This window comes from Cutaneotrichosporon oleaginosum, assembly GCF_008065305.1.
Source record: "Cutaneotrichosporon oleaginosum strain ATCC 20508 chromosome Unknown ATCC20508_contig04, whole genome shotgun sequence".
Classification (NCBI taxonomy): domain Eukaryota; kingdom Fungi; phylum Basidiomycota; class Tremellomycetes; order Trichosporonales; family Trichosporonaceae; genus Cutaneotrichosporon; species Cutaneotrichosporon oleaginosum.
The window spans coordinates 1371490-1395821 of NW_027072173.1; the positions used below are offsets into that span (position 1 = coordinate 1371490).

Here is a 24332-nt window from a genome sequence, read left to right on the forward strand (position 1 = left end):
GAGAGAGATGGTGGTGGTCGGGATGAAGGAGGGGGAAGGGGGCCGGGGTTACCAGTTACGGGGCTCGTTTGAGGTGCAATGCCGTGGACGAAATCAATCGGCCCGCTTCAACGCGCAACGCGCAGCGCGCAGCATGCAATGTACTTTGGAATGCATCGGCCTTGGCCACTGTCTAATCCGGCCACGGGCATCGAGGACCGCTGGCCGAGAGCCTGGGTCGGATGCATGCATATGTATGAATGAATGGCTGGTGTGGCTGGAGGGTGGCTGAAGAGGCCGAGAGTGGCAGAAGCGGTGAGTGGCCTGCGAGCAAACGACGACCACCGAGGACCGGGGGGAAAGGCTGGAGACTGGCAAAGTCATGTCCGCACACGAGCAGCAGGTACTCGGGGAGAGCGGGCGACGGCGGTGAGCGCCCGCGCAGAGCCGGTCGAATCTCGGCTCGCACTAACTTTCGGCATGCCCTCCACTCCGTCACCAGTACACATTTGCTCCCGCTCTCACCCAACTCCAAGTGTGTCTCCATTCCGTCTTCTACCTCATAACCTCGTCAATCCTCAATTCCAAACCCAACTTTGTTGTTCATCTCGATCTCCTCCTTCTCGCTTCATCCATCTCCAACAAGCTCTAATATTTGCTCCATCGAAGGGCCAATCTACTCTCCCCCACCTAGGCCCCTGGGAGTGCTTGCAGCGGCTCCACCAGCCTCATCTTCACCCTTAGTACCCCCTTCCTCCCCTCCCAAATGGTCGACACAAAACCCACACCGCAGCAGCTCACCGCGGCTTCGGCGCCCGCACGCCCGCGCGCGCGCCATCGCCAGGCGAACCAGGAGGAGGACGCGACCAAGCTCCAGTTCGGCGAATTTGCGGGCGGGGAGGCACTCACCATCGGCGAGGTGCAGAGCCTGCTCGAGATGTCGCGGCACGGAACAGGCGCTCCGCCTCCGCCAGACAACAAGTGGGAGATGCGGAGGGGACGCACTGACGAAAGTGTGTACAAGCAGACTGTCGAGTACGTTAAGGAGTTCAACAATGTCAAGCCGGGAGTTGCAGAGAGCATGCGGCAGTGAGTAACGCATCGAGAGGGGGTTTGAAGGGGGGAAGATGAAGGGCTCACACCAGAACGCTCCAGACTACGGCTGGAGATTTCCTTAACACATTCGAGGTGGCGCAGATAATGCACCTGCGCCCAGAGAACGTTGAAGTGGCCGTGTCGTTGATTCCGAGGTGAGTCGGTCTCTCTGGTGACAGGACAGTCCTTCGTCTCCTCTTTGCAGGAGATCAGCATTATTCGTCGCTCTTCGCGCTCTTGTTTCCCCCCGTCAATCCTTTGCACCCCACCTCTTCTCCCGCTCACACCAGCTTGGAACGCTACGCCAACGGCGACGCTGACGAGGACAAACTCCTGCACCTTCTCGAGGAGGTGCGCAACCTTGCGCGCTACGCCGCATGATTCATGTACACTAGGGCATACATGCATTGTATATTATGCAGGCTGGGGGGCGCTTCTCCCTGTCCGGCCGCCTCTCTCTTGGAGAGGACAAGCCATGCGCTCCTGCGTGATCCTGCCGCTGTGTCGCGGTCTCCCATGCGCGCTGTCTACCCTCTCCGCGATCCGCTAGAACCTGGGCAGATCAATCACGCCCCCCTCGGCACACCACCGCGCCAGCTCGGGCGTGACCTTGATCTGGCACCCAAGCCGGCTCAGTCCGTCACGGTAGTCCAGCGCAAAGTCCAACATATCGAGCTCGTCCTCGCTCGGTTCGGGCACTGGTGGCGGCGACGGTCGCGGGGCGAGGTAGACATGACACGTAGCGCATTCTGATGTCAGCACCTTGCTTCTGCCTCTGCTCTCTTCTTTCTCCTCTCTGCCATCCTTGCTCTACCCCACTCACCAGCATTTCCCCCACACGTCCCCTCCATAGCCGGCAACTCATTCTCGTGCGCGACGTGCAACAGCGAATCCCCCATACGCCCCTCGACAGTCCGCATCTCGCCCTCATACGTCCGGAACGTTAGCGGTACGCGCTCGCCTGCAGCCGCAGCCCCAGGAGTAGCAGGCGCGAAATTGCGCTGGATCCGCGCCCAGACCCGCGCCTGCTGCTCCTCCGTAAGCCCCATCCGCCCACGCCAGTGTGCCCACATCGCGTCCGTGGGGGCGCGGGATCGCACAAAGGCCGCGAGCGCGGGCGCATCGGACGCGCGCAGGTTCGAGAGCATGTCCATGCTCGGGAGTAGGAGGGCGTTGGCTGCCCATCTGGGGTTAGTGCCCTTCCTTCTCCCTGCTTTCCTTCCTCCACATTGCCCTCGAAGGAGGACCACTCACTTATGCCCGCCCACATGGGCGATCTCGCGCACCGCCACGCCCAGCTCGCGGAGCGCCGCGACGAGCGGCGTGCCGTAATCCGCACAGCGGCAGTCTCGCGCGCCATGCGTGCACACCAGCACCTCCTTCGGCATCTCGCTCTCGCCGGGAACCTCGTCCGCACCAGCACCCATTACGCTGCCCGACGGCCGATACATGAGCGCGCGGCGCAGCTGGGGCGAGTCGAGCGTGGCCTCGTTGAACTCAGGGAAGTGGAACGTGCGTCCGTCGGGATAGAGGAGGCGAGCGGGGTAGGTCTCGGCGGCTGGCGCGGCGGTGGACGAGTTGGAGGCGGAGTCGTCGGCGTCCGAGTTCGTAGACGGCGTATATGGATCCCGCTTCCTCGAGGGCGGGGGGAAGCAGCCGCTCCCCACGCCGTCATAGACCGCGTTCACGGACACGCCGGCGCGCTTGAGCACATTCCCGGCTTCCGCGAGGAGGGGGCTCGCGAAGTCGAGGTGGCTAGGCCACGCGGACGGCGGGATGGGGAGCGCGAAGAGGAGGAGACTGCGGCGCGCGGCGATGGAGCGCTCGTGCGGGGGCGGGGGAAGGGGGTCGGACCCGGCTGGCGGGGGAAGGTCAAGCGGCGACGCGGAGGAGGGCGAGCAGTCGGGCACGGGGGTGTCCACGGGGACGGAGATGGGGCGGCGGCTGCGGGGGAAGGCGGATGCGCAGAAGCTCCGCGCGAGGTGCCGCCTCAGCATTGGCGCGCGAGATGGAAGGCGCGCGAGGCCGAGCATGGTGAGTGTGAGTGCAATGATGATCGACTTTTCGACATGACGTCGCGTACGTCGGCCCGCTGCTCGGCTACATCCGGCCATCCGCCAGCCTCAAATCACCTCCGCCGCATGTCAAATCGGAACACCATACAGAGACCACCATAAAAGATTACGCGAGAAGGATACGAACGATGCTAAGATACTACTCGTCGCCAGCGCGCCCCGAGCCGGGAAGGAACGCCCACGCCGTCCCGAGACACATCATGATCGTGCTGAGCACGATCACACCCACTTGGATCCAGCGGGTGACGCGCACGTTCCAGTCGGTCACGTCGAGCTGGAGCAGCTTGGGGCTGAGGCGGAGGTAGAAGCCGAGGGGGAGGATGATGCAGATGAGGAAACTGCTGAACGAGCTGAGGGTTAGCCGCGCGCGTCACATCAACTCACCCAAGGAATGCCATGACCTTTTCGAAACCGGGCAAGAGGATCGCCGTCAGCGTGCACCCGATGGTGATGACTGTGCGGCTCGCGATGCGCGCAATGCCCTTCCACCCCTCGCCGCGGCGCGTTGCGTTCGGGTCGTACAGCGGCGTCACGGGCGACTTGGGGCGGTCATCGTACGTGTCATCCGTTAGGTAGTCGGAGGCACCGGCGGCCGCGAAGCTCGTGCCGAGCGACGACGACACCTGCTCCACCACCGAGCGGCGGCGGTCGCGCGGCGGGTGCACGGCGGGGTTGGGTGCGAGGCCCAGAAACCCCTCAATGGCAATGTTTAGCGGGCGTCTGTGGTCAGCTTCACCCATCATCGTGACTCACGAGCAAAGGCCAAACTTGGATACCGGCGCGGACACAATCATCCACACGGCAAACGTGTTGAGAATCTTGGGGTAGCCGAAGAACGGGTTCTTCAGGTCGCGCGTGATCTGGTCAGACACCTCGTCGCCGAACATGAGGTAGCCTGTCGCGCCGGCTGCAAACGCGATGGCGCCTGCAATCGTGAACGCAATGTTGAACACGCGGTTGGCGGATTCTGGGTGCTTCATATCCCGCGCAATGCTGGGGATGACGGCGTGGCCGCCGAATCCGGCGAGCACGAGACCCACGCCGCCGAGCCAGTTGGCGCCGTCGAGCTCGGGGCCCAGGTGCGTCGGCATCGGATCAATGATAGATCCCGGCGCGTTCGTCTTCCACAACCCGTCAAAGACGACGATGCCGATCAGCAGCACGGTGCAGAAGGTCGAAAGAACGGAGGGGAACGAAAGGAGCCAGAGCGGCAGGAATGTCGTGGGGAGGATCACGATCAGGCCGATAACCTTCCACATGTCCGATGAGATGGAGGGGAACAGTGCGTTCAGCGAATCGCCCAGAAGGACCATGAGCGCGACGCCGATCGCGAACAGCTCGAGACAGAAGCTGGCGTCAGCGAGTTCGCACGCAGTGCTTACAGAACGTTGATGGCTCCGCCGGCCGCGGGGCCAAATGCCGCCTTGCCGATGTCAGTGTAGCCAACCAACGAGTGGTCAGCGAAGATAAGGCGCGAGAGGAGCTTGGCCGTCGTGCAGGTAATGTACGAGAAGCCGACGAGCATGATAGTGCCGCCGATCCAGCCGGCGTAACTGAACGCGAGAGGCATGGAGAGGAGGCCGATACCAACAAGCACAGCGGTGGCATTGAAGAGCTAGCGTTAGATATGACCCACCGACAACTCACCGTCTGGCCGTCGCTGCTTTCACCAACGTGCACTGGTGGGCGACGTGAGACGCGGCGTTGCCCGGCAATGCTGGAGCGGCGGGAGCGCGCAGGCGAGCTAACGATTGAAAAGCGCTCGGGGGCCCAGTTCTTCCTGCTCGGCGAAGGGAGGAGGGGTGTCGTTTCACTGGGGAGCGCGTGGTGGGAGGGCGGCGCGTGCCCGACGCCCACTCCGCGCTGTACGCTGACGCGCCGGCTCGGCGGATCCTCTGGCAGCGGCTTGGCGCCTGCGCGCGGCGTCGCGCCGGCGCTGTTGCTGTTTCCAGACCCGCTGCTCGACGTCACCGAACTGCTGAGGGGCACGGTCGGCGTGGTGCCGTACATCTGGAGTAGGCCGCCGCGCTTGGTGGGCAAGGCGCGCGAGCTGCGCGCCGCGTCGTCCTCTTTGCGCCGCTCGCGGATGCTCGTGAGGTCCGTGGGGGATCCTCGGCGGCTCTCGGCGGCAGCGCGCACGGGATCGTCGGGGAAAAATGCCGACGTCTCGCTCGCGCTATCGACAGCGGGCTCGGCCTCGTCTGCGGAGCTGTAGCCCGAGCGCGAGCCTGAGCCGCCCGCCTCCGTGTCCCACTCGCGGTCCTCGTCTACGTCGTCATCGGTCGCGACATCACCCCAATGCGAGTCGACGAAGGATGGGGCGGAAGGGAGGCCAGCGAAGAAGCGTTGCTGAGAGCGCGAGTCTGTGTGTCAGTGAGTCACTGGGGCGTGCGCGCGCTGCGGCATGGTGACGCACAGCTGAAGACGAGCTCGAGCGAGCTGCGGACAACCGACTGCCGACGACCAGTGTCGCGCGGCGTGCCGATAGGAACGCTCCTCTCGGGCGGCATGAGATGGGAGGTTGGTGGTGGAGGGTGCGATGGAGACGGAATCGTGGCAGAGATTGTGGGAGTAGGATGTAGAATGGGCAGGAGAGGAGGGAGAGGAATGCAACGAGAAGCGATGCGGGGGGATGTAATGGCAGGAACAGGTGGGGAGGGCCGGGTGGGGGAGTGGAGCCGGGAGGGTCTCGGGACAACGAGGAGAACGGAGCGGAGAGGAGGAGTGAGAGTGGGTGAGAGTGGGTGAGAGTGGAGACAAAGTCGATGCCAGGTCGGCTGACAAGAGCGAGTGTGGCGACGACGAGAAGATCCTTCCGCGCTGGGGCCACTCTGTGTGCGCTCTGTCGATCCTTGTGCGGTCGGATCTTGGTCACGTGCAGCTCACTTGTCCACCCATTTCTCCCAAACAACCCAGGGTCCTCTCGGGCCAATTCAGGGTTCTCTCATCTCTTTACAGGCACACTGCACTTCACAAGGCACGTCAAAGTATTTTCTTCACTGCCTCCGCCGCCACACCCACGCACACCTCCGTGTGGCAGCATCAGCACAAGCGTCGCACTCGCGTCAGCTTCCAAGACGACAACTCGGGTGGTGAAGACCTCTTCCTCTGCAGCGCGCTGCCCACTGTCCAAGCGAGCGACCATCGCATTCCTCGTTATTTCCATGTCGATCTCGCCCACCTCGCAGGCCGGTTACTCTCCCTGATGAATAATGCCTGATGCCCGCTGGCCGCTGGGGCACCGAGAATTCGGCATGCTCTCGGCACAACGGCCTCCAATTCCTGCGCCCTTTTCCCGTGCGCTTTACCGGGCTCGCCTGCCAGACGTGCCAGACGGCGCGGAGACCGGCGCTACTTTCCTCCGGACAAAGAGGCTGAATGTGCCCAGTACCCCACTCCCACCTCCGGTCCACTCGACGTACACGTATGGTCCGTACCGCACGTTCCGACGTGCCGCGCAGAACATGCTTATGCCATAACGCGGAATGTAGGTTCCGGCGAGCTGGCCGCCGGCTTGGGATGCAATTCACTGGTGAGCGGCGTAGAGCGGCGTTATCGGCCAGAGGAGGCAGAGTAAGGCGATGTGAACGAGGACCCGATGGGCAGGCGGGTGGGGGAAGCGACCGTAAGATATGGATCTGGAGTTTGCGACGTGAGACGCGACGCGTCGAGAAATGCACGAGCCCCGCCACGGCATGAGAATGAGGCGGCATGCAAGACCCAACTCCCTTGTGAGGAAGGGCCTTTGGTCGCGCAACATATGCTTATCCTACTGTTTTGCGTCGTCGAGACCGGGCGCCATGATCGTGCGCGCAAAGTGCGTAGAAAGGCATCGGAAGATAGTGGAAGGCTAGCGGGGGCCGGTGTCGCTGATGAAAATGCGAGGCTATATGTACCACCGTTGATACAAATCTACAGAAGAAGAAAAGAACCGCCTTCAGGACCGGACAACTTTGCCTCATGAGACTGACGCTTTTATAGACGTTGAGCAGTTCCATGTCAGATGGCGGCGCAGAGGGCTTGCGATGCCAGGACGTTTCGTCCACCGCCACCAGCTTCGGTCAAGTGCGGATCCAATGCGAGCTTTCGCCAGCCACCCCGTCGGGCTGCCACCCCTTCGGGACCGAATTGGCGTTAGCACCACGCGTCTGTTTATCTTTAAATTTAGGTGGCCAAGACGCCCGAGGTCTGAGCGCCGGCGCGAGCTTAGAATGTGGCGTCTGAGTTCGCTTGCATGTTTTCCTCATGCGGGCTGTCACGGAAGTCGCCGATGCGGCCGCCGATCCTCCCTGTTGGCGATCCATGGCTCGCTTCATGTTTAACAGTTGCAGTGACTGATGTTCGAGTCAGTTGCTGGCTGCTACGGGCCGCGGAATTGTCAAACCTGCAGAACCTTCCAACGCCGGAGTCTAAGCCCCCCTCGTCTGCACCTCGAAGCCCGCGCCAGCGTGTATGTGGTGCATGCAAAGTCGATACAGATGAGAAGATGCCAGAGGTCAGATGCGGTGTGTTATGCAGATGTTGGGCGAGGCGGCGCTAGAAGCACTCGCTCATCTCGCATGCGAAGAGATCGTCGCTAATTTCGGCCCGGTACTCTTCGAGGGTGGGAAAGCGGACGCGGGCGAAGCACGCATCGGCCATCTCATCGTCCCACCCAAGGAGGCGCTTACCCTCCTCCCGTGCCGCGGCAAAAAGCTCGGCGCTGAGCGGTGTGGGGTCGTCGCGCCGCTCCGGGGCTCGATACATGCCCGACCACGTCTGGTCGAGTCCGACGAGCGAGTATCTAAGTCCGCCATGCGTGCCTCGGCACAGGCTGTTGGCGAACGTCTGGAGAAGGGTGGGGCGCTCGAGCTCGCGTGCGTCGGGCGTGGGGCGTGGGTGCGGGGCGGGCGGCAAGTCGACGCGCGGCCGATAGTGGATGACGAGGTGTTTCAGATTTGGCGGAAACGAGAGCCAGTAGTAGAACCCAAAGTGGTTGAGCTCGTGTTCGGGGTGATAGGTCACGAGCATGGTCACGGTGTCTGCGCCGCTCACGCACGCTGTACGCACGATCTTGCCAGGGGCGGCGGCCCACGCAGCCAGGCTGTCGGGGACGACGTCGAGGTGCATTGAGAGGCGTGGGGCCGTGAGGATGGGATAGTCGGCCTGGACACCTGCGTTGTTCAGGCGCACGAGCTCGAGGTTGGAGAGGAAGGGAGCAAGGGCTTCGGAGCCGCATGTGTGTGCGCCGACGGGGCAGACACACATGTCGGGGTCTACGTCCGCCGGGCGTGTAGGTACGGTTGCGAGCTCGGCGACGGCGACGCATCGTGCGACCTCAGGCCTCTCGTACCAGTCCTCGGAAGGGATGCGGCCGCACGGCGTCTCGGCGCCGTTCTCTGTGAATATGATATGGCGCACGAGGCGGGCGTCGCACATGTCTCGCAAGCCGCGGGAGGCGGCGCGAAGCGCGATGAGGGATGCGCGCGGTGCGGCGCCTACCACAGCGTCCCGGATATGCGGGAAAGATGAGAAGTCCAGCACGCCTTGCGTGGAGCGCAGGGTAAATATGCGTGCTCTTGGAGGCATCTCGTTCAACGGAGAGGGGGCGGGAGTCGGAAGTGGTGGAGTGGACGGGGAGGTGCAAGAGGAGTTGGAATCGCACCGCTGCCGCTTGTTTGAGATGTGCGCGATCTCGCACGTCCGTCGCTTCGTCTCGCACATCGGAAGGTGCTGGCTCAGTGCAGTGTACGCAACGCTGGTAAACCCATCAGGCAACGGTGAGCTGGGAGGCTGCGAGTATTTGAGTTGTGGTGCAGAGGTGACATCTTAAAACTCCTAGGAACAGTTACGTACTGCTGGGCACATGACGGCCGAGATCGAAGGATTGCGCACCGGGGAGGAGATGATGTATGCAAAGTGCGGATGAGCTGCAGGGCAGCCATAAGGCGGCGGCGCCAAGGGCTCGGCGGGAGGTGCCGAGGTTGTGGGCCACGGCGCTCGGCGCGCCGGTTCCACAACTTTGGGCTGGTAGGACTACCGCACTGGCTGATTTACATTCCGCCGTAGACCCCCCCCCCCCATACCTCTCTCCCTTCTACTGCCTACCATTCAACTCGTCACCCTCGTCCCTGCATCGCTTGCCTGAACTGCTGTTCCATGACGATCACGATCGTCGGTGCGTGATTCTCCTCCATTCCAGCCATCAGATCCGTCAGATCCAGCGATCAGATCTGCGGAACACCGGCCTGCGTACCTGCAACAAGTCAGCGTGAAACTTCAGAATTTTGCTGAGCTCAGACAAGAGATCACCAGTGGCGACAGTCGCCTGCCAGAACTACGCTGGAGCGGCAACGGCCGACCCCTTCACACCCTCCGTGCGTCCAAGCCACCACCCTATCCACCCTTGTCCACCTTCCGTTCACCCACCAGCGACACCCACGGAGACGGAAAGCATCCGACTCGGTACGTCGGCGTCGGGCCGCGCTCGTTTCTGTCAATCTGAGAATCCTGAACACAACCCTCCTGCGGAACGTAGCCTGGCTGGAACATGCTCGTGGCTACCACCGGAGCTGCCTTCTGGCAAACTGGCGCTCTCAAATGCGCCAGCTCACATGTCCACCAGCTCCACTTCAAGAGATCAAGAGCGTCGCAATGGCGGGACGCGGGTGTACTAACGGGGAGTTTCAGACACTTACATTCACTCGGGCAGTTCTGATAATCTGCAGAGTTGGGAAACAGACGGCGGCCGGGCCATCCCTGGTGACAAACGCCGCGCCCTGACCAAGTTCTGGCGCGCGCCACTGTATATCGTCAGCGCTGCTCACGCATTCAGTAGCAGCTCTTGGCTGTGTGTGGCCCATTTCGCCGACATGCATCCGCCACTCTGCTGAACTCTATCCACCCGTCGTCCACGGAGACAGCTTTGCTTTTGCTCCTCCACTCGCCACTCCGCTAGTCTAGGCCAACCGCCCGCCATCCACAGGTAGGGCGACACCCGTCAGGAAAGCCGCCTCGTCCGAGCACAGGAAGACAGTGCTGTTCGCAATGTCCTCGGGCTCCGAAGCGCGACCGAGCGGAATCGTCTTGAGGATCTGCTCCTCGCTCGCCTGTCCCACAAACATGTGCTTGAGACCCGTGTTTCCAAACACGGGGCAGATGGCGTTGAAGCGCTGGTGTAAGCGGTGCACGGAGCATGAAGCATGAAGCATGAAACAAGCATAGCTCCCCACGTGCCCATCGCCGCCCACTTACAATTTGGTTCGGCCCAAACTCGATCGCGAGGTTCTTGGTCACACTGATAGCCGCAGCCTTGCTCCCGCAGTACCATGTGAGGCCGGGGCGGCCCATGATCCCGGCAGTCGAGGCTACGTTGACGACGGCAGCGGGGCCGCCCGCCTTGCGCGTCTCCAGAAGCGCGGGGACCATGACGTGCACAGCGTGGAAGATGGACTTGAGGTTCACGGCGGTGACCTTGTCAAAGTCGTCTTCCGTCGTCTCAAGTACAGGCTTGGACGCGTACGTTGCGCCGGCGTTGTTGATAACGAAGTTGACACCGCCGAAAGCTGCCCTCGTCGCGGCGAGCAGATGCTCCCACGCTTCGCGCTGCGTCACATCGCCTGAGGTCAGCTACGTAGTGTTCTGAAAGCCGTCGTGTTCACACATCTTGCTGCGCCCGCACTCACACTTGACAAAGATGGCCTGGCCGCCGCTTGAGATGATGCCCTGCGCGACCTTGTTGCCGCCCTCCTCGGCCTGGTGTGAGCCTTCCACCTTTCGCAAGTGTATTCCGCCCTCCTTGCAGCTCCTCCCATACCCACCACGCTTCCTTACTCACAACATCAGCGACGACGACCGCAACACCGTCCTTGGCGAACCGCCGCGCGATTCCAGCGCCGAAGCCGGACCCGGCACCTGTGACGACCGCAACTCGAGGAGAAGACATGTTGGTAAGATGTGGTGAGACGCGGTGAGAAGTATAAGGTTGCGAGTTGTCAAAGTAGAGCCACTACTCTGTTCAAACAATTTAGAAGCGCAACGCGTCGTATATCGTAGACGACACGCCGTAATGGCGGTGGGCAGCGGAACATGTGCGGGATCTAGCGGATATGCGGCGATATCCGAAATATCACGTCACACGATTTGAGGGTCTATTCAACGTCGGTGCTTGCAAAGTACGGAAGGGTGAGCATGACCACGTTAGTCTGCATGCAAGCTGGGCCATGGTGAACACAAAACGGTCCAGGGCCTCGGCCGAGCCGCTATTGCGTATCGGCGCCGGGTCAGGGATGCCGGCGAGCTTCCTAAAGAACACCTGCATGATTTGCTCCTGTGTTATAGGAAATGGAGTGTCAACGCGACGGCAATCAGCCAGCTGAGCTGGAGCGCGCGTGCCCTCGTGCCGTCAGATGGGACAGGTGTGCCGCCGGCACCTGTGGATACGGGAGCCGCAGAAGCTGTGCTGCTCCTCCCACTGGGGATAGCGCCGGTGGGCTTGTCGCCGGGGTTGGCAGCCTGTTCTGGAGCATGTGCGAGTGCGGCGGGAGAGAGCGGGGCGAATCCAATTTGAGGCGTTGTGCCGAACTTCAGAACAGTGTAGACCGTCGAAGCGAAAGGCAATCCAATCAGCATGCTTGAGCTGTTTGCTGACTGCACGTATGACCGGAAGAGTGTCGCACAGGAGCCGCTTGAGCCGAACACCTCACCGGTCAGCCAACGCTTCGCGGGCAGTGCGTATTCCTGTCCACCGAGGACGAGGGATACAGTTGCAGTTGTGTCGCAAGGCGCATACCAGCGCGTCTCCTCGAGCGGAGCATCGTAAACGGAGCTCGATCCCGGGATCAGCGCAAACACGAGATCGGCCAGCGTCTTTCTCAAGAAGATCCCGTTGAAGTCGGGGGCGAGCCATACTGTCGGGGCTTTTGCGGGCGGAGGATCCAGCACCACCGGCACAGAGATGTTATTCACCTTCAAGCCTTCCAAGGCCACAATCCAATTCTCCGGGTTGACGACGTCGCAGTAGGATATGTTTCCTGTGTAGAGGTAGCGATTGAGACCCCTGTGGTTAACCTCACTATAGAAATGTACCCACCCCAAGCTCATTTCGCCGGCGTTCAGACCATACGACCACGCTCCCAGCCTTGACGAACTTGGCGTCACGAAGAGACCGATTTCATTTCCTCCAGCCGCCGCCGCAAGATCGAGTCCGAACCCAGAAGTTGGAGAAAAGCCCGCCATACCAAGCGTGCCTCGTTTGATGTTCATCACCTGATCGAAATCTGTCACATTGGCCATGACTACCGTAAGTACTTCTCGCGTCCAAGCACCCACGCATTGGCTGCTTTGGGAGTGATACAGGGCCAACTCTTACAGTATCTTGCGCTGCCGTGCCAACGGACGGCTGCGATCGGAGGCCGTAAAAGACGGTGGCGCCGCCAAGCTCGAATGTGCTCGACGCCGATGGGTCGAAAAGCGTCCGATTGCCGGCATTGGGATTGGGATCACCGACAGCGGGCGTGGCAAGTACAAGCATGTCTGAGAAGTCGCCGATCACGATCGGGACGAGGAGATTCTGCTCGGGGGTGCTGTCATCAGTTCAACAGGGACGGAGGAGTGGGTCGCACCCAACGGAGATGTTCATGTGGAGTGTAGAGCCGTAATTCGTGCTCGTAAGTCTGCGATAAGTAGGGCGCATGGGCGTGGCTCACGGCTCGCCGCGCTTCTCGAGGCTGAGCGGTAGGCGAGACAGGCCGATGCGAAGCGGCTCGCGCTCGACGACGGCCCCACTCGCAACAGTGAGAAGAGCAAGTATTGTGAGCATGGTGCCGGAGGATTCTGACCTTGTCGACACCAAGCTTATTACACCTTTCAAGCTACCGCTATTGCGTCACATGATGCGGGCATGCGGCATGACCGAACAACTGTACCTTGAAATGCCTGCGCCTAATCGACTGGGACGGGCGCCTGCTCGGGACGTACGCTTGAATATCGCGAGACTTGAAGAGCGGATCTCGATGGCTGTGTCGCAGTCATCCCCCAATAGGAGTTTGGATTGGACCAGTAAGCGCTCACGACGCCAGCGACCGGAGGTGGGACACACAGCCTGTGCCGGTTTGGGTGCCAGAGCAGTGTTTGGAGAGAGTGCTGTGCTATTGCAAGGTCACGAGTGCTAGCCTGTAGGCCGAGACTCGGCGTGAGGAGCGTGGGCTGGCACAGCACGTGCAGATCAGTGGGAAACAATGTAGGGCAACGTCAGTGCGGAAGCCTTCTCGCTATCTCGAGGGTGTGAAAGGCATTCACGGAATTAGCGAAAGTCGAGCGTGTACATGAAGAGCACAAGAATTCGTGGAAAGCTGGCCTCATTCAACGGAAGGCGTGCGGTTTGGTGTGCGTTCCCAGAGGCCGAAGTTCCAATGTCACTTCGGTTCTCCCGACATAGCTGCGACAGATCGGCAACCATGCTGCCGATTATGTAGACCACAGTGTCCGTACTACAGCTATGCAGACTTCGCAAACATACAAGGAGAGCGGTACGCCCTTCGCATTGGCGCTCTTGCTTTCGTTGCAACAAGAGGGCAATGGCAGGAGCCCAGCATGCCGCAAACGAGAAACACCTCGCCGCGCGGGATCATGCTCTGACTTAAGCTGACTTGCCACTTCTGCCCAGAATTCGGCGTGTATGGTGACTACTTGTCCCGAAAGAGCCACGACCACCACGATGCGCTTCCTCAGACATATACTCGTCGCACCATGATCCATGACAGTGGCATGTAGCCTTTTGGACAACAACCGCGCCGGGGCGCGGGCAAGTCTACCATCGCTCTAGATGTAGGGAGGGCCGAGGTGCTTCCGGAACACGCTGGAGAGCGCCTCGACGACGAGAAGGAGGACACCGCCGCCGGGGGCGAGACGGAGCACCTTAGGTGCGAAGCCCTTGTAGAGCGCGCCCATGCCCTCCTCACGCGCAATGCGGATAAGTGCGGGGTAGGTCCTGGGGGTCAGTGGCACGCTCATTCCACCGGGCACTCACCACTCGCCGGTCGCGTGCAGCTGGAGACGCGACTTGACGACGTCGAAGGGCGTGTTGATGACAGTGCCGACGAAGCCACCGGCGGTACCGGCCGCAAGGTTGTTCATCATCTCGCCGTTCTTGCTCGTGGCTTTGGGGAGGAGGGCTTTGATCGAGTAGATCGAGCCGAAGTAGCCGCCGTTCCACCACCAGTGACGCCAGAAAGTGGGCTCCATGCCCTGGTAGAGGCTGGGGTTAGCGAGTCCGCGGAGCCGGGCACGGCCCATTCTGGTCGCTCACCCAAGCACGCCCTTCTGCTGGACAACCTGCTTGACAACATCCCCAGGACCCTTGTACAGGTGGGCCGACGCCTTGTCCTGCAGACGGATCTTGACGAGCTCGAACGGCGTGACGACAAACGACTCCGTAGCACCCGCGCAGCAGCCGGTGAGCGTGGCCAGGCCCTGGGTCATCTTCTTCTCGCCGTTGTTAGTGAAGAGCGAGCCCCACCAGCCGTTGGCACCGAACTTGATCGCACGCTTTGGCGCCTCCATCATCAGGGGGGACATGATGCCGCGGTACAGGCGCGACGGGCCCTCCTGCGTGACGATGTTCTTGAACACGGTCACCATGCCGGCGGGGTTCTTGCTCGTGTCGAGCTGCTGGCGCGTCTTGACGACATCGAGGGGGTAGAGTAGCTGCGGTGAGCGAGGTGGGACCAGAAATGAAAGGGCGCAGAGGGAGGGTTGAGGCATTCGCGGAGCAAGGCTTGGGTGGACAGAAGCTAGTCGGGAGAAGCGGGCAGAGTCACACGAGCCGGCCGATACCCTCGCGCCGCATAGGCAGCGAGCGAGGCCATGGTAGCTCCGAGACGGAGCGCTGCTTCCGCCACTCGCCCACCTCACGCGACACCGTGCCCGCGCGCCGCTCAAGCCATCCCAGCCCGGCGGCAGCACGCAACATCCAGGATCGCGATAGCGCGATATTAGGCCCTCCCTCGACATTCTGCGCCTGAGCGCCTCTCCGCACCAATCCCGTTCCGCATCATTGTCGCCCACTCATCCCGACTCGGGTGACTTCTTGCGGCAACGGGGAGCAGAGCCCAGTGCAGAATGCGGAGTGCGTAGTGCAGAGTGCGTAGTGCAGAGTGCAGAGTGCAGAGTGCAGAGTGCAGAGTGCAGAGTGCAGAGTGCAGAGTGCAGAGTGCAGAGTGCAGAGTGCAGAGAGCGAGTTGGAGGAAAAGACACGTACCAGCAACTCGGTGACACCTGAAGTTAGTTTGGCAAATATAGAACAACGTACCGGCAATGGCGCCTGCCGTGAAGGTGTAGGGGAAGGGGAGGGCTGGGATGAGCAAGCTACTCCAACACAACTAGTGCACAGGACACTCACGGAGCGGCTTGCCTGCGGTCTCGGCCATGGTGATGAGTGGTGGATGAAGAGGACGAAAGATAGAGTCGGGAAGTTGGAACCCGCGTGCCGCAGAAAGGTCGGAGGTGCCGAGCCCCGGTTGGCTGCCCGCAATTCCACGGCCTCAGCCGCCGGATCTTGCCCATCCTGCCCGCCCAAACCGCTTATTGCGCGCGTCGACCCTTGCATGCACAGAGGTGAAAAGTTCGCGCGCAACGTCGCGTCTGAAACACTTTGCAGATGTACAGCACATGCTGAATTGGCTCTTGACCGCAGAGCGAAGTCGCCTGAGATCACGACGGACCGCGGGGATGGCTGGGTCGGCGGGGTCGGCGATGCGGGGGCGGGGCCAAGAGTCCGGCGCCGATGCATCCGGACATGAGTATGAGTGATGTCCTCTACCCCGCACACGCCCTGTCCGATATATGCCAGATGTATCCTCTTGTCACCGCATTCTCGTTGAGTAACAGCAACCCGAGCCACGCTTCTTGTACTCGTTCTCATACCCTTGACGCGAGAACTTATGCAAATGCATGACCCCAAAACCCAATAATCAAAGAATCTATCACGCGGCCTACAATAGCGTCGTCCACCACCCGCTCGCCTCGTCGTTCTCGAGCGCCACGAGCGCATTGGACCACACATCCTCGCCGGCATGCATGAGCGTGTCCGTGCCGGTGGGGGGCAGGCCGGGCCACAACTCCTGCGCGGCTGGCACCATCGGTGCGTCGCTGACGCTGGCGGCGCTCTTCGTGTCGCCGGCGTACTCAGCCGGCTCGCTCGAGTCGATGAAACGGCGGAGGAGCGGCACGCCGCGCTGCACAACGAGCGACGACGTGCCGCACAGCCACAGGCTGTCGATGATCGCCTGGATCTCAGACACGAGCTTGGCGTGCATCGCGGGGCTCGGGGCGCCGTGCACGAGCTCGGTAGCGAGCACGACGCCCGCGAGGACGGTGTACGACGCGATTGGCCTGCTGTTAGCGAAGTTGTGGGGGAGCGTACCATGTGCGCTGGAACATGGGGGGCACGCGGCGGCGGCGCTGCCTCAGAATTTCGCGCGCGGCGGCAAGACATGTCTGATGTCAGCGAAAGGAGGAGGAATGCAAACGTACCTCGCGGACCTCGGTAAAGCGCTCGTCGGAGTAGGCGCGGCCCAGGAAGCTGCGATACACGAGAATGGTGCCGGCCGGCATGAGGAGGGACCAGATGTAGCGCGAGTGGGGGCTGTGGTCGTGCGGGCCGTTGAGGTCAAAGCGTTCCTCAAACGTGTCGTTGTCGCTGTTCTGGAGACAGGGGAAGTCGGCGAAGTTGTTCTGCAGCTCGGTGTCGGCGGCGCGCGCGATCGCGTACTGGTCGCGCAGGCTGCCGGCCTCCGCGAAGGCCTCAGAGAACTGGCGGAAGATGCGGTAGCGGCGCCCGGCGCAGAGCAGGTGCGTGACGACTGTGAACTGCGTCAAGGGACGCGCGTTCACGCTCGTGTCTGTGTAGTCCTCGGGATTTGCGTTGAAGGGCTCGGCCGTCTGGCCTTGGGGCAGGCGCAGGCCACCGGTATTGACGAAGTCGGGACGGCCTTCGCCGAGGCGCAGGAGAAGCCAGACGCGGCGGCCTACTTCGCGCTGTATCAGGCCGCGAGGGAGATGGTCGTGGTCCGCCGGCTCGGCGGTGAGGAGGTGCAGCTTGAGGAGCTGGGCGAGGCGGAGGCCAACGTGCAGAAGCGACTCGGTGTATGCTGATGCGCCGAAGTTGTACGATACCATCGGGAGGACGACGATCGTCTGCAGCGCCTCGAGCGTCGGGTTGGTCGACATGAACTTGGACCGGTCAAGGGCCTCCAGACACACATCGAACCAGAAAGACGACAGAGATGCCGTCTCGTCCACCGAGAGATTAAGTTCCGGCGCCATGAGGTCGCCGCAGAAGTACATGCCGACGGATAGGAGGGCAAAGTCTGCTGTTAGCGGGAGCATACTACGTCGCTCACAATAAGACAGCCACGCGTCGCCCTTGCCGCCCTCTCTATCTTCGCTCACGGCCTGGATCCACTCGTCGTGCTCGGCGATGAAAGAGGGTATGTGGCACGAGTAGTGCAGGAAGCTCATATATTTGAGGCTGGCCCTGATGATAGCCATGCTCTGTGGCGGCGTCGGAGTAAGTGTAAGCAGATCCGCCTGGGCCAGATCCATCATTTTACGACTGGGCAAATCGGGGAGGGAGCTGATCGGGCCCGGCGTGGCATTGTCCTGCTGTCTGCGCGGGTTTGGCGAGCTAGGCCGATCGTTTTTGTTCAGCGGCATAGCCATGACATGCACAAACGGCTCGAGGACGTCGGGGTCATCCTGGCGGCTGCGCTCCGTCTCTGCGCCAGACCGCGCCGTGGTCGCGGCATTCAGGAGGTGTGCGAACGCGTTCGCGGTGCTGGGCGACTCGCCCGGCGAGCTCGTGGATCCGACACTAGCTGGCCCAGCGTGGGAGGGCGTGCCGGCGCGCCCCTCGAGCTGGCGCAGGCGCGCTTCAAGCTCGGTGATGCGGCGGCGCAGACCCAGGTTCTCACGCTGCAGCTGGCCCTCGCGCAGCAGGCGTATTTCGTCAGGTGTAAGCGGCGCGCGCTGCGTCGCGTTCGGCGCGTTCACGAGCCGCCCGCGCACGATCGCCGGTACGCGCGTGCAGTCTTCCGGATGGCCGCGGCGGATGCAGTTGTCGCAGGGGATTTTCTTATTGCATTTGATTCTGTCGTCAGCGGCCGCGGACGGGCGGACGGGTGGGGCACGGACGAACGGACGACTCACTTGCGCTTGGTGCAGAAAGAACACGAGTTGGAGGCGCGCTGGCTGATGCGCAGGGGCCCGTCGCTGCGGTCTATGCCGCTCTGGGGCGAAGCCGAAGCGGAAGCCTGTGCGTCCATTGCGGTCCTGGCGATAACGAGCCGGGCGAGCGAGCTGGACGAGATGGGGAGGCGATTGTCGTATGCAGCGAGGGCGGAAGAGATGGGCGGAGGAGCGATGTTTGCAGACGAGAGTGGCGGAGACAAATTCTCGCAAAGTGGGCACAGAGGGATGGAGGGATGGTTTGATTCCGCATACCTTATGTGTCCGTAATGCTGGATTAGGATTATGATTAGAGTCGGAAGACGGCCTGGGGCCGGAGTTCCCCGCACGGACACCGGGCAGTGGCGTGCAATCAACGTGCGAGTGATCGCCGAGATCCGCAGTCGATCACGCCGAGCCCAGTCCAAAGCTTCCAAAGTGGCGAGATCGGCAGAACCTCGGACACACCACACCCCATTGTCTCCTCCATGTGTACGCTCCATGCGATGCATGCTACGCACCCCTCCCCATGGGACAGGTGCTCGGGACCGGTACGGGGGTATCGATCGAGAGGGGAAATGAAGGGCGAATCATAACACGGGATGTGCAATTGACGTCAGAGGCCAGCCAGACAGCCGTATGTACCCATGCGAAGCCATATATACGTCTCGCCCTCGCTGGCTGCCTCCCCACTCATCATGGGCCTCTTCAGCAGCAGCACCCCGGAGGAGAAGGAGGAGAAGCTCCTGCACAAGGGTGCGTTGCGCGCCGTCCCTACTGACGCCAGAGGCGAAGAATGACGAGAAAGCCGTCAAGCAGGCGCTGAAAGACCTGGAGCGGGCGCACAAGGCGCACCACAAAGCGCAGAAGGCGGAGCACGACGCGGTCGAGGACCACCAGAAGGCGATCCGGCGGGAGGAGAAGCTCGCCGCCGAGCTGATCAAGCTGCAGCATGGTGTGTGTGGCCATGATCGCGCTAATGGCAGAGCACGAGAGTGCGATCGCGACGAAGGATACGCTCGCCAAGGAGGTGGCTGTTAAGCAGGACGAGCTCGCGCGGCTCGCGGACGAAGTCAAGCGTCTGCAGGTGACGCTGGAGAGAACGCAGGAGACGGCGCGAGTCAACACCGAGCGCCGGGAGCAGCGGCTCGCGGCGCTCACCGACAATGGGAGCCAGAGCTCGCTACCGGCTGCGGCGGGTGCAGGCGCAGCGGCGGGCTCGCTCGCCGGCCGCTCGTCGCGCGGATCGAGTGTCTCTCCCGTTTCCCCTGTTGCGGGCAAGGGCGAGCTTCCCAGCGAGAAGGCTGGCGTGGCGCCCAACCTCCCGCCACGCCCGATCGATACAGGCGTGGGTGGTGACACAGGCAGCCTGGGATCCGCGACGGCGCAGAGCCCCCTCGGACAGGGATACGCGCCGCCCCCGAGACACCCGGTCGCAGACGCGACGGCGCCGCACGTCTCGCCAGTGCAGCAGACGGCCCCGCAGCTGCCGCCGAGGGCGGTGGCGCAGCCGGAGGCCGGGTTCCAGCAGCAGGTGCCGCAACAGGTGCCGCAGCAGGCGTTCGCGCAGCAGGTTCCTCAGCAGGTTCCCCAGCAGACGTTCGCGCAGCAGGTGCCGCAGCAGATCCCTCAGCAAGTTCCGCAGCCCACACACCCCAACCTCCTCCCAGGCCAGGCTCCTCAAGTCTCACCGGCAGCCCACCCGAACCTCCTCCCTGGCCAGTAATCAGTATCTACGTCCGAGATCGTATGTTATGCTATGTATGAAGCAGTGGCACGTCGGCGGATATGGGTGGAGCGTGGCTGCGGCAATGGCGGGACGCCTGCGATGCGACTGTCGCGTCCGGCAGCGTATAACAGCGACCCCTGACGAAGCTACGAAGCTGAACGCCGTGACGGCCGTCCCGGAATTTGCCCTATATGCTGGCGGTACTTGACAGATGCAACATCTCATGCTATGCTGAGGGTGCTGGCATTTCGAGACAGCGCCGCGCTCGGTAGGACACAGCGCCTTCAGCGGACACTCATGTCGCCGTCAGGTCCCAGTGAGCTGGGCCGATCTCGTAGTCACCTGTCCATTGCTATTGCCTCGAATAGGGCTGGCTGCTGCCTTTTCGCTCCAAAATCCCCGGGTGAGGGGTGCTAGCGTGCCAGCATGTTCCCATCCAACCTCTTCTTCTTGCGGGAATATGGATTGGATGTCCCTAACAAACAATGCTGGAAGGTGTATCAACATGGAACCTTCGGTCGCACCCAGACGCCTCTTTATTTTCTCGGGGATCTCTGGATGTCGGTCCCTAACGGGCAACCTGTCAAGTAGATGGACGGGTCGCATGACTGCGGCTGCGCGCGCGGTGGAGTGTGCCCCAAAGATAGAACCATGGCGGGGCTTGCGTCACATCGGTCGCGCGTTCCGCAGATCCGCAGATCGCAGTTCTACGCGTTAGGTTGTAGTGTCAGTTCATCGCCGCGTCAGCTCGTCAGATCGTCAGTGCCATACCACGCCCCTCCCTCCTTCCAACACACAACACATCCATCTAGAGCTTCTTGAGCCTGCTATCGTCCTTGAGATACTTGCCGAACCTGTACTCGTCTTCGCCAAACATGATCGCATACCACCCCCACGCGCCGACGATCCCGTTCCCGACGCCCGTGACGACAGCAAGCGCGCCGAGTGGCGCATTGTACGCGACAGCGGCGGTGACGCAGCCCAGCAGCGCGAGGACGGTCGTCACGGCCTTGCGGCCGGGCGCGTGCGGCTTGTACGCGGGCACGACGACGAACACGGTGATGGCGGCGAGTGCGAGCAGCCCCACGCCCATGCAGCGCAGCGCGAGGGCTTCGAGGTTCGTGAGGCGCGCGGGGCGCTCGAAGCTGCTGATGCTGCCGCGGTCGACGCCGGGCACGACCATGCCCATCGACGAGTGCGAGAGGCGGGTCGCGCGGTCCTCGGCTGCGAAGAAGAGCACAAGGCGCGGGAAGAGGAGGAGTGGGAGGGAAAGGAGGGTGTACCTGGTGTTAGCGGAGGTTGGTGGGGGTCTGGAGGAGGCCCACGCATTCCCTCGCTCGCTCGCGATTACCCGACGACTCACCAGCTCGCCGCCGCAAGACCATAGTAGCTCGTCGCGTCCATCGCGCCCTCCGCCGGACTGGCTTGCGCGCGCGCGCGCTCCTCGGCCTCGCGGTATCCCCTGCTGAGCGGGGCATCGCGGCGCGGCGGGGGCGGAAAGCTGCCCCCGTGGCTGGTGCCGGGGCCGGGGCCGGGGCCGAGGGGCTTCATCTCGATGTGCTGGGACATGGGGGTTGGAGAGTGTGATTGGGACTCTGTGGCGAGCTCGATGTGGCGAGTGGTAAGTGACCAGTGGTGAAGACGAGTGGCGAGAGGTCGAGAGATGGATCAGAGCGACGAGGAAGGCGCCAGTGTGAAGCGAGCTGCTGAGAGACGTGGCAAGATGATGGAGGCCGCGACGACTTCCCAGCGGCCCGCCGATCCCTACGTCATCGGGGTAATGACTGGTGGGATCGGGAGGTGTACGAGTCTGGTTCCGTCGCTGGGCCACCGTTCGATTCGCTGCTGGATCGCTGGAAGCTTGGCAGCAAAAAGGAAAGACGATCGTCCGTGGATCGAGTACCCAGCCGAGTGACGAACAGTCTCAACGCCGCTATCCACCGTCCCAGGATGGGTCAAGGATAACTCGGACGTCCTCATGCTCGTATGTTCGTTGTACTGATGCACGGTCGGCCTGGGCCTCGTTGATCGCCCACCGCATCATGCCGGCACTCTTAGTTTCTTCGCCATTCCTAACGCTCACGCATGCTCACGCTCACGCTCACGCTCACGCTTACGCATGCTCACGCTCACCTCACCCACGCTCCTCACTCCGCTCCTCACCCCACACTCGCCCACCCTCGCTCGCCCATGCCCGCTCATTCCCCATTCCCCACTCCATCGATCCATTCCCCGCCTGAAGCGCGCTGCACGCCGCGCGCTGACAACGCCTCAGATCCCGACGCCCTGCCGAGCAAACGCACGGTGACGCTCCCCACTCGGCCGCACGCTTGCCAACCCATCCTTCCTCCCATGCCACACAATATGAACCATGCATAGGGCCAGCCCTAACCCCAGAGATCGAATCTAACACATGGGCCAGCAACCAAGCACAGCTGCCGGGCACGAAAATAAGCCAAAGTGTTCACAGAAAGGATCAGAGAAGCGAGTACACGAGCGCGGCGGCGAGGACCGCGAGGTTGGGCGCGATGGTGCCCGCGGCGCTGAAGACGCCGCCGGCGCCGCCGGCAGAGCCGCCCTTGCTGTCTGTCAGCGGTGTGGATGTGGGGTGGGGTGGGGTGGGGGGAGGGATGGTCGGAAAGGCACGGAGAAAAGTGCCAAGCCAACTCCCGGAACAACTCACGGCAGCGAGCTCCAGAAGCTCATGTCGCGCAGGTAAAAGTTGCCCTCGTCGGCGTGGATCTCAAAGTAGTAGGTCTGGGTGGGGTCGAGGGGGAGGGCGAAGAGTGTCGAGCCGGTCGTCGACTCGCGCTGGGGGTGGGACGCGAGAGTCGCGTTGCCGGACGCGAGGTCGGGCTTGGTGGCGCCCTCGCGCGTGCGGAGCGACATGGTGAGCGGCCCGGCGTCGGGGCCGGTCAGGCCGCGCACCTTGACGTACGTCGTGTTCTGGGGCACGGTGACGCGCACCATTGCGTTACCAGAGCCGGCGGCGAAGGCTGAATGTTAGTTGTGAAGGATGAGGGTCACTCACAGTCGTTGCCGCTGCCGTTCGCCTTCCACTTGGAGCCGTCGAGCTGGTAGAAGGGGTGCAGGCCCGAGCCCTGGACGGCGGGGATGGTCTCGAACTGGACCGTCTCCCTCTTGGCGTTGGGGTCGTTGACGTACATGCCGGTGGAGACGGAGACCGAGGACACGGACACGTCCGAGGCCCAGTAAATGTTCATGCTGCCGCGGTACGGCTTGGCCTCGAGGCCCTGGCGGGCGGCGAGGACGCCCTGGCCGACATGGACCTGCTGGTCGCCAGAGACGGGCCACATGCCGTCGTAAAGAGAGAAGGAGCCGACTGGGCGGGGCTCGGAAGAGTTCGAGTTGGACGCGGCGCCGTTCACCTTGACGGCAGTGCCGATAAAGTTGAGGCCGAGGGCGGCGCCGTACGAGCCGACGGCGGTGCAGCCGGCATCACCCTGGTTGCCGATGCAGTTGGTAACCATGTCCGACTTGAGGTGGAAGATTCCGTCATTGGGGTAAAAGGTCTCGTCAAAGGCGACGTTGGGGCGGGGAGGCAGAGCCAGCTGCCAGCCTTGAGCGGAGACGGGGATGGCGGCGAGGACGGCGGCGGTGGCCGCCACAGCGAAGGCGGGGACCATTGTCGCGAAGGAGGAGTAAAGAGAGGTCGAAAAGGAACGTGAAGAGGAGGATGGGATGCACAAAGGCTTTGGATGATAGGTGGGGGGGGGAAGCGAAGAAGAAGAAGAAGAGGAAGAGGGCGAGGGGTATGAGCGAGCGAGGGAGGGGTTGAAGCGAGTGTCGAGTGTCGAGCGTCGAGAAAGGAGCGTCGAGCGTCGTCGAGAAGGGCAAGAAGAATGGGGAGGGGGGAGTGGAGATTAGCGAGTAAACATGGACGAGGTGTGTGCGTGCAGAGATGAACGAGCCAAGGTGATGGTGGCAAGCACCCCGTTTTTCCTTTCTTGTGTGTGGATGTTTGGGAGCTTTGACTCCATCAGGCATTGCTCAGGAATTCAGGAATTAACAAACGCCAAGTCTTCCGTCCAAATCCTGAATCGACGCGCTCTCGTGCAGTACCCGGGAGCAATCCCCGAGGCGCCACTTCCGGGGGAACCAACCCTATCCGCCCGGACACCCGGCTGTTCCTTTTCTACACTGCCTGCCATCCCCTTGCCGCCGCCCGGGCCGCTTCTCAGGGGGGTCAGAAGAGGGCCTGACAAGGGGAGGGAGGGAAAGGGGGTGTT

At 62.3% G+C, this 24332-nt stretch overlaps 11 protein-coding genes across 11 annotated transcripts; 2 read left to right on the forward strand and 9 right to left on the reverse strand.

Moving 5' to 3' along the window:
* Positions 1 to 745: 745 nt before the first annotated feature.
* COLE_04982 (uncharacterized protein) lies at positions 746 to 1455 on the forward strand (the record flags this gene model as incomplete). The annotated part of the gene is made up of 4 exons (XM_018424993.1): positions 746 to 960; positions 994 to 1068; positions 1125 to 1229; positions 1365 to 1455. 4 exons carry the CDS (start codon positions 746 to 748, stop codon positions 1453 to 1455), a joined length of 486 nt encoding a protein of 161 aa, XP_018278177.1.
* A 165-nt stretch (positions 1456 to 1620) lies between these two features.
* COLE_04983 (uncharacterized protein) lies at positions 1621 to 3107 on the reverse strand (the record flags this gene model as incomplete). Its single annotated transcript, XM_018420872.2, has 3 exons — positions 1621 to 1823; positions 1898 to 2259; positions 2329 to 3107. The coding sequence occupies 3 exons, from the start codon at positions 3105 to 3107 to the stop codon at positions 1621 to 1623; spliced, it is 1344 nt and encodes a 447-aa protein (XP_018278178.1).
* A 181-nt stretch (positions 3108 to 3288) lies between these two features.
* COLE_04984 (uncharacterized protein) lies at positions 3289 to 5659 on the reverse strand (the record flags this gene model as incomplete). Its single annotated transcript, XM_018421412.2, has 6 exons — positions 3289 to 3499; positions 3534 to 3869; positions 3903 to 4499; positions 4532 to 4764; positions 4797 to 5512; positions 5566 to 5659. 6 exons carry the CDS (start codon positions 5657 to 5659, stop codon positions 3289 to 3291), a joined length of 2187 nt encoding a protein of 728 aa, XP_018278179.1.
* Positions 5660 to 7685: 2026 nt separating this feature from the next.
* On the reverse strand, positions 7686 to 8396 carry COLE_04985 (uncharacterized protein; the record flags this gene model as incomplete). Its single annotated transcript, XM_018423443.2, has 1 exon — positions 7686 to 8396. One exon carries the CDS (start codon positions 8394 to 8396, stop codon positions 7686 to 7688), a length of 711 nt encoding a protein of 236 aa, XP_018278180.1.
* A 1691-nt stretch (positions 8397 to 10087) lies between these two features.
* COLE_04986 (uncharacterized protein) lies at positions 10088 to 11073 on the reverse strand (the record flags this gene model as incomplete). The annotated part of the gene is made up of 4 exons (XM_018423444.2): positions 10088 to 10300; positions 10383 to 10747; positions 10814 to 10883; positions 10966 to 11073. 4 exons carry the CDS (start codon positions 11071 to 11073, stop codon positions 10088 to 10090), a joined length of 756 nt encoding a protein of 251 aa, XP_018278181.1.
* A 389-nt stretch (positions 11074 to 11462) lies between these two features.
* COLE_04987 (uncharacterized protein) lies at positions 11463 to 12948 on the reverse strand (the record flags this gene model as incomplete). The annotated part of the gene is made up of 5 exons (XM_018426735.2): positions 11463 to 12186; positions 12220 to 12424; positions 12459 to 12712; positions 12752 to 12802; positions 12836 to 12948. The coding sequence occupies 5 exons, from the start codon at positions 12946 to 12948 to the stop codon at positions 11463 to 11465; spliced, it is 1347 nt and encodes a 448-aa protein (XP_018278182.1).
* A 1001-nt stretch (positions 12949 to 13949) lies between these two features.
* On the reverse strand, positions 13950 to 14768 carry COLE_04988 (uncharacterized protein; the record flags this gene model as incomplete). Its single annotated transcript, XM_018425428.2, has 3 exons — positions 13950 to 14118; positions 14158 to 14385; positions 14437 to 14768. 3 exons carry the CDS (start codon positions 14766 to 14768, stop codon positions 13950 to 13952), a joined length of 729 nt encoding a protein of 242 aa, XP_018278183.2.
* A 1863-nt stretch (positions 14769 to 16631) lies between these two features.
* Positions 16632 to 18451, reverse strand: COLE_04989 (uncharacterized protein; the record flags this gene model as incomplete). The annotated part of the gene is made up of 3 exons (XM_018419305.2): positions 16632 to 17497; positions 17531 to 18276; positions 18336 to 18451. 3 exons carry the CDS (start codon positions 18449 to 18451, stop codon positions 16632 to 16634), a joined length of 1728 nt encoding a protein of 575 aa, XP_018278184.1.
* Positions 18452 to 18992: 541 nt separating this feature from the next.
* On the forward strand, positions 18993 to 20079 carry COLE_04990 (uncharacterized protein; the record flags this gene model as incomplete). Its single annotated transcript, XM_018420407.2, has 2 exons — positions 18993 to 19308; positions 19340 to 20079. The coding sequence occupies 2 exons, from the start codon at positions 18993 to 18995 to the stop codon at positions 20077 to 20079; spliced, it is 1056 nt and encodes a 351-aa protein (XP_018278185.2).
* Positions 20080 to 20890: 811 nt separating this feature from the next.
* Positions 20891 to 21651, reverse strand: COLE_04991 (uncharacterized protein; the record flags this gene model as incomplete). The annotated part of the gene is made up of 2 exons (XM_018425429.1): positions 20891 to 21365; positions 21446 to 21651. The coding sequence occupies 2 exons, from the start codon at positions 21649 to 21651 to the stop codon at positions 20891 to 20893; spliced, it is 681 nt and encodes a 226-aa protein (XP_018278186.1).
* A 907-nt stretch (positions 21652 to 22558) lies between these two features.
* On the reverse strand, positions 22559 to 23729 carry COLE_04992 (uncharacterized protein; the record flags this gene model as incomplete). Its single annotated transcript, XM_018423445.2, has 3 exons — positions 22559 to 22664; positions 22766 to 23078; positions 23114 to 23729. 3 exons carry the CDS (start codon positions 23727 to 23729, stop codon positions 22559 to 22561), a joined length of 1035 nt encoding a protein of 344 aa, XP_018278187.1.
* Between the last annotated feature and the right edge of the window lie 603 nt (positions 23730 to 24332).